Genomic DNA, 12,405 nt, shown 5'->3' with positions numbered 1-12,405 from the left:
TGAATATACTTTTGCATTAAAAATGAATACGTTTTAAAAGTGTTAATGATGAAATTGAATATATGTTTGCATTAAAATGAATACATTTGAATAATGAGAATGACCATGCCTGAAAGTTTTCAAATTAATAAACACAGACTGGTGAACATTTATTTTCTCTTTATTTGATAGCATCGTGTAATTTTGAACGTTCTGTATTACTAGGATTAAAATGGAGAAAATCCTAACGCTGATACTAATTTCTACCAGCTTTAAAAACAATAACAACAACATCAATAATAATAATAATAATAATAATAATAATAATAATAATAATAAAGGTCAGAAGAAGAAGAAGAATGGAAACCTCCTAACAGAATTTGAATTTTTCTTTCTGGTCTTGACTTAAGATATCTAGCGCATACACCTGACATATATTTGCAAGATTCTGTTCCGTCCGTTTCGAACAATTCAGTATTTAAAATGATGTATTTTAAAATAATATAAATAACTGTGTGTTAATATACCTTTGTAATCAATATATGTTATAGATAAATAATTTCATGTTGGTAATTTCTAAACTTGTAGACGTGGTTACCGGTATGGGTGAAATCAAAAGTCAGTTTTCGTTATACACCTTTGTGTTTTGGTTGTGGGCCAGAAGAAACGAAAGATAATAGCATGTGACATTTTCGAAGACGTTTAAAATTTGCATAGATTATCGTCACAGAATATTGCATTGAAGTTTCTTACTTCGAGAACGGATTATTGCTATCAGTGTGGATCGACAACCGTATACTTTTATGTCAAAGTGAAAGATTTTCTGGAGAAAAAAAGAAGGACACATAACAAAGAGTATCGATAAAAGCCATAGCTTACCGAATGAAAACCACTGTTCGCAACAACTATGAAGAATGCATCAACAAATCACTTCCTCATACCGCTCAAAAATAAAAGTCGTTCATGACAGGTCACAGAGCAAAAAGCATATAACTTATCAATATACTTCTAAAGTGATAACATTCATTGATCAACAAATGAGGAACATACCAGGAGAGGAAGAGAAACGAAAATTCTCAAAAGAGTGATCACACACACACACACACACACACACACACACACACACACATATATATATATATATATATATATATATATATATATATATATATATATATATATATATATATATATATATATATATATATATATATATATATATATATATATATATATATATAAAGCAGCAAAGGAGGTAAACAGATCTTTTGATGGAACGTCATTTTTGTTTTAAATAAGGCTTTCTACGAAAACGGAACAATAGGTAAATAATGTCAAACCGAAGCCTCTAAATAAACCCGAGTTTTTCTAATTCGGTTAGTTTATTTTGTTACTTTATCTTTGTCGTTCGTGTTTTTCAAAATTTGTATGTGTGTTCGTTTACCCGCCGGACGTTCATTGAGGTCGCACATCCTCTGCTGCTATAAATATGTGAGCAATTAAATCATTATTATATCAATTTCGCAACCTAATATTTTATCCAAACCTATACGATATCGTGATCGAGGATCATGTAAATGTATTGTTATAAATCCATGTGGAGTAGATTGTGCTTTTGAAAAGTTCTTGAATTTAATCATGTCCATATCCCCACTCTAACAAGTCTGATGAATATCTCGTATAGTATGTGTATCGACTCCATTAAACACAACTAAAATATTACAATTATCTCTGATCACTTTAGATATTTCTGTATATCACTGAGTAACATAAATAACATTGGTATTTGTATGCCTGCCTCGAGAAAATATTCTAACCGGATTTGATTTTATGTCCAGCATTACGTTGTCATATACTACGAGATTATTAATAAATCCATCGAGGTCATGTACAGATGGGGCTTCCTCAACATCGGTGATAAAATTAATAATATCTTTACCATCTTCGTCCAACAATTTTGAAATTTCATTAAAATCTTTAAGTAAATCGTAACATTATCAACTGACGGAGCTACTAAATACAACTTATCGAATCTGGGCCATCTCATTGTCAGATTAAGTAATAATTGTGTCTTACCCGACCCAGATGTACCTATGATAATTGCCTTGATCGAATTTGGTAGTGCCGGATGAGACTTGACTGGCTCTAGCTTTTGTGTCGCTAAGAAACCAATGACATCCATGTTAAACAAATATAATCAATAATATGGATTATTATTGTGTTCGATGCAAAGCATCCACCCCCACAAGTGTATTAACAAAAATAATATAAAAAATAAAAGCGTGCACTTACAGGCAAATATGTTAAATGTGGTACAAATAAATATATATTTATTTTGTCTCGTATGAAGACAAGTGGTGATATCGCTACTTTATTGGGTAAAACTACCAGGAACTCCATGGGCTAAATGCCCAGGAGAAAAACATCTTCCTGCATATAATTATTACGGTACTGGAACTCAACTTGATATCCGACTTGACGAGCGAGATCAACTAAGACCTAAAGAGTATCCAGTAAATGCTATTGATCAAACATGTCACGTTCATGATGTTGCTTATAAAACTCCAGATCTGCAACAACGACATATTGAAGATGTGAATTTGATTCACTCGTTAAATTCCATTAAATAAAATCTTTTAGAGAATCATTAGCTAATTGGTTGATAAGATCTATGATGAAATGTAAACTAGTATTAGGGCTGGTAATTAATCGTCCGATTATTAAAATGATGGAATCGATTTATTATAACCCAAGAGGATATTGGAGGGTAGAGCAGCGATTACTAAACTTGCTGATACAGCAAATGTTACACGTTATGTTGATGCAAAATTGTTAGCACGACAGGCAATATGTCAAATTTAACTAATACCCCCTAAAACATCAGCATGCACATTTTTGATGTCAGCATTACTAATGAAATTGATCAAGCAGATATTTTATTTTTACCTCACGATAATATTAAAATTGGTAGACGTCAATCACATACATACAAATACGCGTTGACTGTCGTTGACACTGCAAGTAGATAGAAAGAGGCAGAGCCGTTATCAACTAAACCAGCAGGTGAAGTTGTATCTGCTTTTGAACGAATTTACCCTTGCAATGGACACAGTTACTACAGCTTGATCCTGGCAAAGAATTTCTCGGTGCAGTATGATCATGAAAAAACATCACATCAAAATTAGGACTGCAATTCATCGTGATCAGGTAATTGTTGAACGATTTAATCGAACACTTACTGATCGGTTATTTGGATCTCAAAATGCTAAGGAAAAATGTCAGAAAGATATGAGATCTCGCGAATGGGCTGCAAGATTACCAAGTGTGATATCAGCGTTAACTAATGAAATTGCTCAAACAACTGCCATGAAACCAATCAGTGCAAAACAACACATACCAATACAACGACATGATTTTTCAAAACAACCAGTACTATGTAATGTGACTAAGATATTTATATGAACCTGGTCAACTTGAAGGTGGTAATAAAGAGCGACTTGTCCTCTTTGGAGTATTACGAAGCATACAATTTCTAGCGTGGTAAGATTCACCGGTAGACATGAATCAACTGCTCCTCAGCGTGGATTTGTACGTGAACTATTACAAGTAATTCCTGAAGACAAACAATTACCACCACATTCACTTTTGTAAAATAGCTTCTCGACGTCGATTACATTCAAGACAGGTCAGCATCACATTTTCGCGTGTATGACCAAGGCTACTTTTAAATCGGTCTACGGTAAATTGTCTTGGATTATTATGTGAATATTGCCACAATATTACTATGGTACAGCTCGCACACTGATTAATCTGTCGTTGCTTTAATGTCATGATAAACTCAGCATCGAGATCAAAGTCGCGCTTTATTGTCACACTGTTTATAACTAACAAATTTTTACTCTTACTATATCAGCCTCAATTTTATGAATTTAATCATTAGAAATCTATCACAATTCTCCACAGCGGAGATATTCTTCTGACTCGAGCCACTGTGAGATAAACTAAATTTGACTATTCGATACAATCATCGATGATCCAAACATTTGTATCAGAGATGGTTAATTCTTGTGATGATTGAATCGTCATTGAGTATCCTAGCGTCCACGGAGATTTTTTTTTCGTCATAGTTAACGCGTTCTCAACAACACTGACAGGAACAAAACCAATATCATTTAAAACAAGATTGTGTTTCTCTGACGATCTTGTTATATCAAAGTCGATATTTTATCGTCGTGCATCCGCTGGTCGATAACAGAATCGTACGGATATATTTAAAAATAAATCTTTATGTAACATAAATAATTGTTGTTGAAGTGTATCATGAACTATCTTTCTACTTGCCACTATCAAAGCATTTGGTCTTCATAAATTCCAAACTTTGTTAATAGGAGTTTCTTAAATTATTTCACACATTATTTCACATTGTAGTCTAATTTATTTCTTAAACTCTCTTAATTCTGGATCAAGCGCTCTCTGATCATCAGTTATTTCTTCATAATGATCTACAAAATTCCTCATCAATTTATGTGGAGATAATCCAACAAAAGGCGGTGGTTGACCATGATCGCCACACATTATTACAAGTGTATTATTTTTCAATAACCAATCAAGAAATATTTTTAATGTTTCTAATGAACAGTGCATATTTCATCACAAGCAATAATCCTTGGAATATATTTCTCTCCCATTCGTTCAGGGGTCCATTTATCTCCCCTCCATTGAACTAATTTGTGATAAGTGCATGATTTATTATTTCTTTCTCTCATTTCTCTTGCGAGTCTGTGTGTAGGTGTTAATACAATTATTTCAGAACAACTGTTCAAGAATAATTTAATCACACGAGAACCTCCAGGTCCATTGAGATAAACTGTTTTATGTCTGGCTACAGGATGATATATGATGGTGCTGTTGATAATTTGGACATTTGATTATTTTTGTAACAAATATTTTTTATTTCAACGTCGGCAGATTTAGAACAGCTACGTATCTTTTCTTGTTTTATTCTCCATTCGCCTCATGATGCATAAGCGCCTACATGTAATTGTTCTAACAATCCTGCATGTTTTTTTCTTTCTTGATATAAAATGAATTCGTAGCGACTCTAACTGCGGTATCAGAACATCTGTTTATCATGAATAGTAAATTTATTGAAACATACGCAAGCATTGAAGATCTTAAATGAGTATATTACGGTGACACGCCATCAATATAACTCACAATTGTACCTAATTTAGTTCCATTTGGCAAGAAAACTGTTTCTTGACTTATAAATGTGCTTCTGTTCGTTGTATCAGCAATTATAATATCTAGTTCATCATCATCTATAATTAGTTTTGTACAATGTTGTTTATGATCATATCATCCTCTTTAGGTTAATTTACCAATTATGTTACTGCCATGATCTTTTGTTATTTTAATTTCCGAAGCAGTTATATCAGGATTTTCATCATCATAATATTTATTTTGTTGTGGTAGCCAAATTTGTTTCTGCGAACAATATGATCTAATTACTTCACATACTGTTAATAATAATAGTATTTTTTTTACATCAAGCATATATCTCAATAATGCTGCTGGTGTCCACATTTTTTCTGAAAAATGTTTGCCAAACAGTACATAACAAATGGGATGAAGATTTTCGGCAAAATTAAATAACTCGATACAAGCGAATCCAGTCCAGTCAAAATTTGGTAATGGTCCATTTATCCATACTCTGGTCATTTCGTGTGTTGGATGTCCAAATCGCTCAAAATACGTAGAACACTCCCATTCCAAGGAAACGTAACGGATAACATGCAACCATATAAGCCAAAATAAATCAGTATAATCGTATATGATATTCCATAATCCACCGTGTCCTTATTCGACACAACTGCGCTGTATTTCTTCAAGAAATTCCAATCGTGTTGGTTTCCACGAATTTTTCTCTCTTGCAAAATGAACAGCAACTGAAGAAACGGTAAAACATTTACACAGTAATTGTTCAGCATCGTCATGAGTATATATATCAAAGCAAGATTTTTCATTTCTTCGTGGAGAGATTAGGTACAATAAATCTCTACATTAGACCATACAAACTGACCATAGTTTCAATTATCTGAACTTTAAAGCAGCCATATGGACACAGGATCATTCTTACTTGTTTCGTTAATAAATAAATATCTCTCGTTTAACTTCAATAAATACTTCAGCAGGCAAAAACTGTCTGCTTCTATCTTGAACTTGTAGTTCTATTCAACCACGCTGATTTGATATACGCGCGTCATAAGAATAATATTGATAATCGCGAACAGATTCAATGCTGGATCGGATATACGTTTGAATATTTTATTATAATTATCTTCGTCTAACACGAAGGTCACTTCCTGAAATAAAACTTGTATTTGTCTTCATAATTTCTTTAGTCGGCTTTGCTAATTTTCCATTAGTCAACTTTGCTATTTCTTATATATATTATAGCCAACTCTGCTACTTGTTTTTTTTTCAGTTTGATTTATCATTTTTCTGATATTTGCAGGCATAACTTCAATGCTGGGTAATTTTACTGGTTTTATGTTTTCTTCGTACTAATCGAGCTAATATTTCTTTGATTGCTGCAAAGGCTTTACCGGTAACATTACCAACCTTTATCACGAATAACATGAACAGCTTTCATTCCTAATTGTTTTGCAATCTGTATTGCTTTTAGAGCTATTCTCTGAAATAAACGTTGAACAAGATCACCAAGTCCATCTCCATAAATAGCTTTGTATGTTTGTAATCGTTAGATTACTACCATAACTAGTACAGGTCCACGTTGAGCATTGGAAGTCGCCTTTGCAAAAATTGAGGCATTATATATTTTTTCATCATATCCATATGCAGTTATATCAATTATTTTAGCGGCGTTTATAAGTTCTTTAATAATTTCAAGTTTAAACATTCTACTGAAAGCACCTGGTTGACCATCACATTTTCTTAAAAACTCTAAGGCCATCTGAGATTGTTTCTGCGTTGGAAATTCTTGTATACTTTTTTCAAGTTAATCTATATTGATTAGATATTTTTAAAAATTCAGGATCATTATCTCTAGTCTGGTTAATACCTTTATATACTCGATATACCCATTTTCTCATTTTTCGTAATCTAAGTTTTCATACCTATGTTTTAAGTATTTTTTCTATAATTATTAGAATATAATCCATATTTAGCTAAATAAATGTCATTAATTTTTTTTTCATCAATAATTCCTGGATTAAATTTTTCACCTACATTAGTTTTACCTTCTTTTGTTTAGATTCTGATTCTTCGCCAACAGCACCTTTACACATTTCTTCATCTTCAAGTTCTGGTTGTGGCTGAGGGACAGGTTATGGTTGAGCATCAGCTACTTGAGTTGGAAGATCTCTTAAAATCTTTTTTCTCTGTTTAGTTTTTCTTGCTATCTTTTCATTTGCTTAGCAGTTTGTTTTAACGCTGGAAGAAGACTCCAAGTAACTTCAGCAACGTTATCAGTAGCCTTTATAACAGGTTTTAAAAATCGTTCTTTTTCTTCTGCATATTCAACTTGTACTTCTTGACGTTCTTTCAGTTTTTGTTTGAGAGCGTCACAAACATAGAAATATTTTCTAATTGCTTCTAATCTTTCTCGAGTTAATCTACTATTGTAAGGTTCCATTACTGATATATTAATAAATTAATTACTCACACAATTATAGCAGCAGAGGAGGTGCGACCACAAATAAGTGTAACGGTGGGTAAACGAACGCACATACAAATTTAGAAGAAGAAAAAAAACACGACCTAACAAAGATAAAGTAACAAAACAATTTAACCCAATTAGAGAAATTATTGGTCAGTTAGAGGCTTTGGTTTGACGTTGCTGACCTATTTTTTCCTTTTCGCAGGAAGCCTTATTTTATCAAAAGTGACGTTCCAGCAAAAGATCTGTTCACTTCCCATTCTGTCTGGTGTATATTTATAATTCTCTCTCAATCTGTGTGTATATATATATATATATATATATATATATATATATATATATATATATATATATATATATATATATACAGAGATTGAGAGAGAATTATAAATATGCACCAGACAGAATGGGAAAGTGCCAGCCCTGGATTCCTGTAGAAGAATGCTTGATAATAGTAGGCAGAAGAAATATGTTAATGCATATATATATATATATATATATATATATATATATATATATATATATATATATATATATATATATATATATATATATATATATATATATATTTGCCTTTTTCTAGGTGAAAAACAAACATTATTTACCTTAAAATAAAATGCATTTACATGGCTCCATAACTACTGTATTTGAATATATGTTGTATAGGAGATTTGACATCATGTTAGTTTTGATTTACCTGAGTTTAATACTATAGGCTAGGTTGATCCATCTGTTTGTCTCATACGAGGAATATTGTGACCTTTTCTTTTAAGATGTTAACTAAGATCATGATGCATATTTTTCATTAAGGTCAATAGCACATTTTCTGGAAGAGAAATTTCTAAGAATCGAGGATTTTATTATTTCATTTACTTTCATTTGAAGCGTTTATAACAGCAAAAACAGTTACGAATAAAGCAAACGAAACCATAGCAAATTTCCAAGAGCTACACATACAATTTAAGCATGCGTAAATCCAAACTGAACACCTAACCCGCTAGCTACAATGATGCTGGAGATAAAGCGTTTGTACAAGTGTACTTCACAAAATAAGTTAATGCAGTAAATATCTCATTTAGTTTTATCTATCTTTTTTATTATCTTTCATTAGTGATTTATTATCAGAGTAATTAATTAACATTCTGTCATGATTTAATACGTGTTCTGTTACTATTTTACTATCATCACAATTCAGAAGAGAATAATTACTCCAATTCTTTTATTATCAATAATTGTACACAAACTGATAATTTCATAATATATATATATATATATATATATATATATATATATATATATATATACATGCTTTCGTATGCATCAAATATTCGTTAATACAAATGTTTTCAATAATAAAAGTACACAAAAGGTTTCATGAATACAAGTGCACAAAAGTTTGCCGAAAGTGAAACAAAAGAATGGCGTTTGCACTATTCTGTAACGAGTTGAAACTCCTGCTTAGCACTAAATCATTCATTAAATAATTACAGACCGTTTTTTATGCGAATATACCGTTTGATAAACCAATTAATCTCTCATAACGAGCCGCTCATCAATAATAAAAGGGTATACTTGTTAAAATTTTCAAGTTATACATGTTCAAATTGTCAGCGGCCCATTTATAGATTAGAATTCTTCAGATTAGGAAACTGATTAACCTCCTCTATATTAGGACACTGATTAGCTTTATTGAGATTAGGAAACTGGCTAGCTTTACCCAAATTAGAAAACTGATTAACCTCAACCAGATTAGAAAACTGGTTAACCATTACCAGATTAAGAAACTGGTTAATTTTCAAAATATTTGGAAACTGATTAACCTTCACCAAATTAGGAAACTGATTAATCTTCACCAGATTAGGAATCTGATGGACATTTACTAGATTATCAAACTAAATACCCTTCTCTACATTAGGAAACCAATTACCTTCCTTGAGATTAGGAAGATGATTATCTTTTTCCACATTAGAAAACTGATGATCTCTCTTCAGATTATAAAAGTGTCACTTGATTAGGAACTGATTAACATTCATCAGATTAGGAAACTGACTGACCTTCACCATATTAGGAAACAGATTGACCTTCAACAGAATTAGGAAACTGATTGACCATCACTAGATTATGAAGCCAAATAGATTGCTAGAAATTAGGAAAACTATTAGCTTTGTTGAGATTAGGAAATGGGTTAGCTTTTACAACATTAGGAAACTGATTAACCCCCACGAGATTAGGAAATTAATTAACCTTCACCAGAATAGGAAACTGATTGACCTTCATTAGATTATGAAACTAAAATCCGTTCTTTAGATTAGAAAACCAATTAGCTTTCTTGAGATTAGGAAACTGATTAGCTTTTTCTACATTAGAAAACTGATTAGCTCTCTTCAGATTATAAATGTTTCACTTGATTAAGGAACTGATTAACCTTCACCAGATTAGGAAACTTATAAGTTTTCTCTAAATTTGGACAAGGATTTACTTTTTCCAGTTTAGGAAACTGAATAGCTTTCTACAGATTAAAAAACTACTATGTTTTCTCCAAATTTGGAAAATGATTAGCATTATTGAGATTGGGAAGCTGCTCATCTTTCACTAGATACGAAACTGATCAGATTAACCTTCTCCTGATTAGAAAATTGATTAAGCATCACCAGATTAGGAGTCCGACTAGCTTTATCCAAATAAGGAAAATAGTCATGAAAAATATCCTACTTAGAATGGGCTGGTTTGTAAGTTCAAGAATTTAGTAAGACGTTGCCATATTTTACAAACAAATGCCTATTAGGGATTTAAGGTATGATACGAGCATAATTCTGGGATGTAGCTTGTAGAATTACATATATACTGCTTTTGCCATTTGAAAGCCCATATCTTTGTGCCAATCATGTCGATCCTGGCTGCTGGTTCATTTACAGGGAAAAGCTTGCAACTTCCATTTCCGACAGAAAAGACTGTACAGTTTCGATACTTAATACATTGGTTATAACAATCATACTCCGTGTCTGCCGAGGGATACTGGGCAAATGGCATCGTGCTCAGGTCCGAGTCCGCACGTAGGAGTGACAAATACGCACAAGCAATAACTGGCAGATCTACTGTGGAGCTAGCTGAAGGAAAAATATTATAACATATAATGAATTTTATATTCTGCAGTAATCGTGTCCTATAATATACAATGTATATAAAAATATATAATGAATAGAAACCAATTTTGTGAGTAAAATATGTCTCTTCGATATAACTTCCTCACTCATAAAACGTTAGCAGTCCGACCACGACCTCGCAAATCCAGCCCTTCCCCTGCACGCTATGTCTGTTGAATGTAACTGCGGAAAGGTTGGGTGGGTGTATCCGAATTATACGCTAAGTATCATAGAAGAAACATATTTTAATCGGAAAACTGTTTTCTTCAAATACGTTAACCGATCATAATACCTGAAGAAAACAAAGTAATAGATGAAGGCAATGATATCCCATTACCGGAGATGTCCCATCTCCGGTCATCCAAGGTATGTAAGACAGATTCAACTCTTTAAATATCGATAGGCTTGAATAGTAACCCCGTATGCCTATAGGTGGCTGCCTGCTCTGGAAAAAATATTTACCAATCACACCAAAAGTCTCACAGTTGCATCTGAGAGAAGTTGTCAAATGAATTGGGAAGGTTGTATGTTGGTTTTGATAATCGGGTCAAATTGGGTCCTTGGGAAAAACTACCTTGGAGATCAGCTAAACAAATTGTTTTTTCCTGCCATCGCACGGATAGTGTAATGTTCGATAGGGGACGGTTGCGTCTAAATGCTATGCACGTGATAGCTGACCTAACTTCATGAGTCGAAATGATTTCATTCATCTTAAACAGGATGATGTAGCCTGAGCTTAAATATCGACCCCTTTCTCTTACATGGCATAGAAAAACGAGATATCTCTCCTCCAACAGTTTCATTTTCTTCGGTTACCGCTTCAAAGCCCTTATCAGGTTATATGATCAAGGGCTTACCAAGGAAAGTGGTTTCAAAATCAAAGACTGGGTTCTTTATGAAAGGTTTAGGTTGTAGTTAGATTTCTGAAGAAACAACCCTTGAAACCACGGTAAACATAGGACTTATAGTTATGACACTGAATCAAATGTTGCCTCTTAAGGGTAGCAGTGGACGAAACTAGGCCATATTCATATTACTGAAATAGAACCCTTTAATATGTCTGTAACACAGTCGGACAAAAGTTCGTTGGATCGACTAATGATGATAGAGAATGTATTCACTAGTAGTTTTCACACTGTACACTCTAGACTGTTGTTTGAAATGGTTTGAATGATCTGGGTATAGAACCGGGCCTCTGGGACTGTAACGTCGATGTACCAATCTGGCAAATCGCGATGGGCCGCGATGCCGTTCGACGCTGGTTCGTGATAGTTGTAATTTGACATATTTGTAATGGCCAGTGACCGATAAAAGGTTGAGTTATGAGCAGCTCTGGTTCTGTAACATTACCTGGCTGCTGTGGCACAAACTTCACAATAGACTGAAATGGGTCCATTCGTGAATTGGACACTGTAATATTATACTGGCCATGTCGTGACACCAAAATGCTGTCTCATTATAATAGACGCTGACCTACATAGGTTTTTATAACGAATAGAGATTTACATGCTGAAACCAGTGTTATGATCTGTGGACAGGATATTGGATTACTATAACCAGTCCACCCCGGCATAAGAAAAGATCGTATCGGAAGCGGTATTG

At 33.1% G+C, this 12,405-nt stretch overlaps 1 protein-coding gene across 1 annotated transcript in view; it reads right to left on the bottom strand.

The window, feature by feature from the left end:
• Nucleotides 1-8,498: 8,498 nt before the first annotated feature.
• The window catches only part of LOC149774603 (uncharacterized), a 39,148-nt gene continuing 35,241 nt past the window's right edge, over nucleotides 8,499-12,405 (bottom strand). Inside the window, exon 9 of the mRNA XM_089945037.1 lies at nucleotides 8,499-10,767. Within this exon, the coding sequence (XP_089801163.1) occupies nucleotides 10,442-10,767 (326 nt within the window). The 3' untranslated portion in view covers nucleotides 8,499-10,441. The remainder of the gene's footprint in view (nucleotides 10,768-12,405) is intronic.

This window comes from Sinohyriopsis cumingii, unplaced genomic scaffold (genome assembly GCF_028554795.1).
Source record: "Sinohyriopsis cumingii isolate HCF-2022 unplaced genomic scaffold, ASM2855479v2 utg000198l, whole genome shotgun sequence".
NCBI lineage: Eukaryota > Metazoa > Mollusca > Bivalvia > Unionida > Unionidae > Sinohyriopsis > Sinohyriopsis cumingii.
Note: the sequence above shows the minus strand (reverse complement) of the source record. Positions and strands in the feature narration are given on the sequence as shown.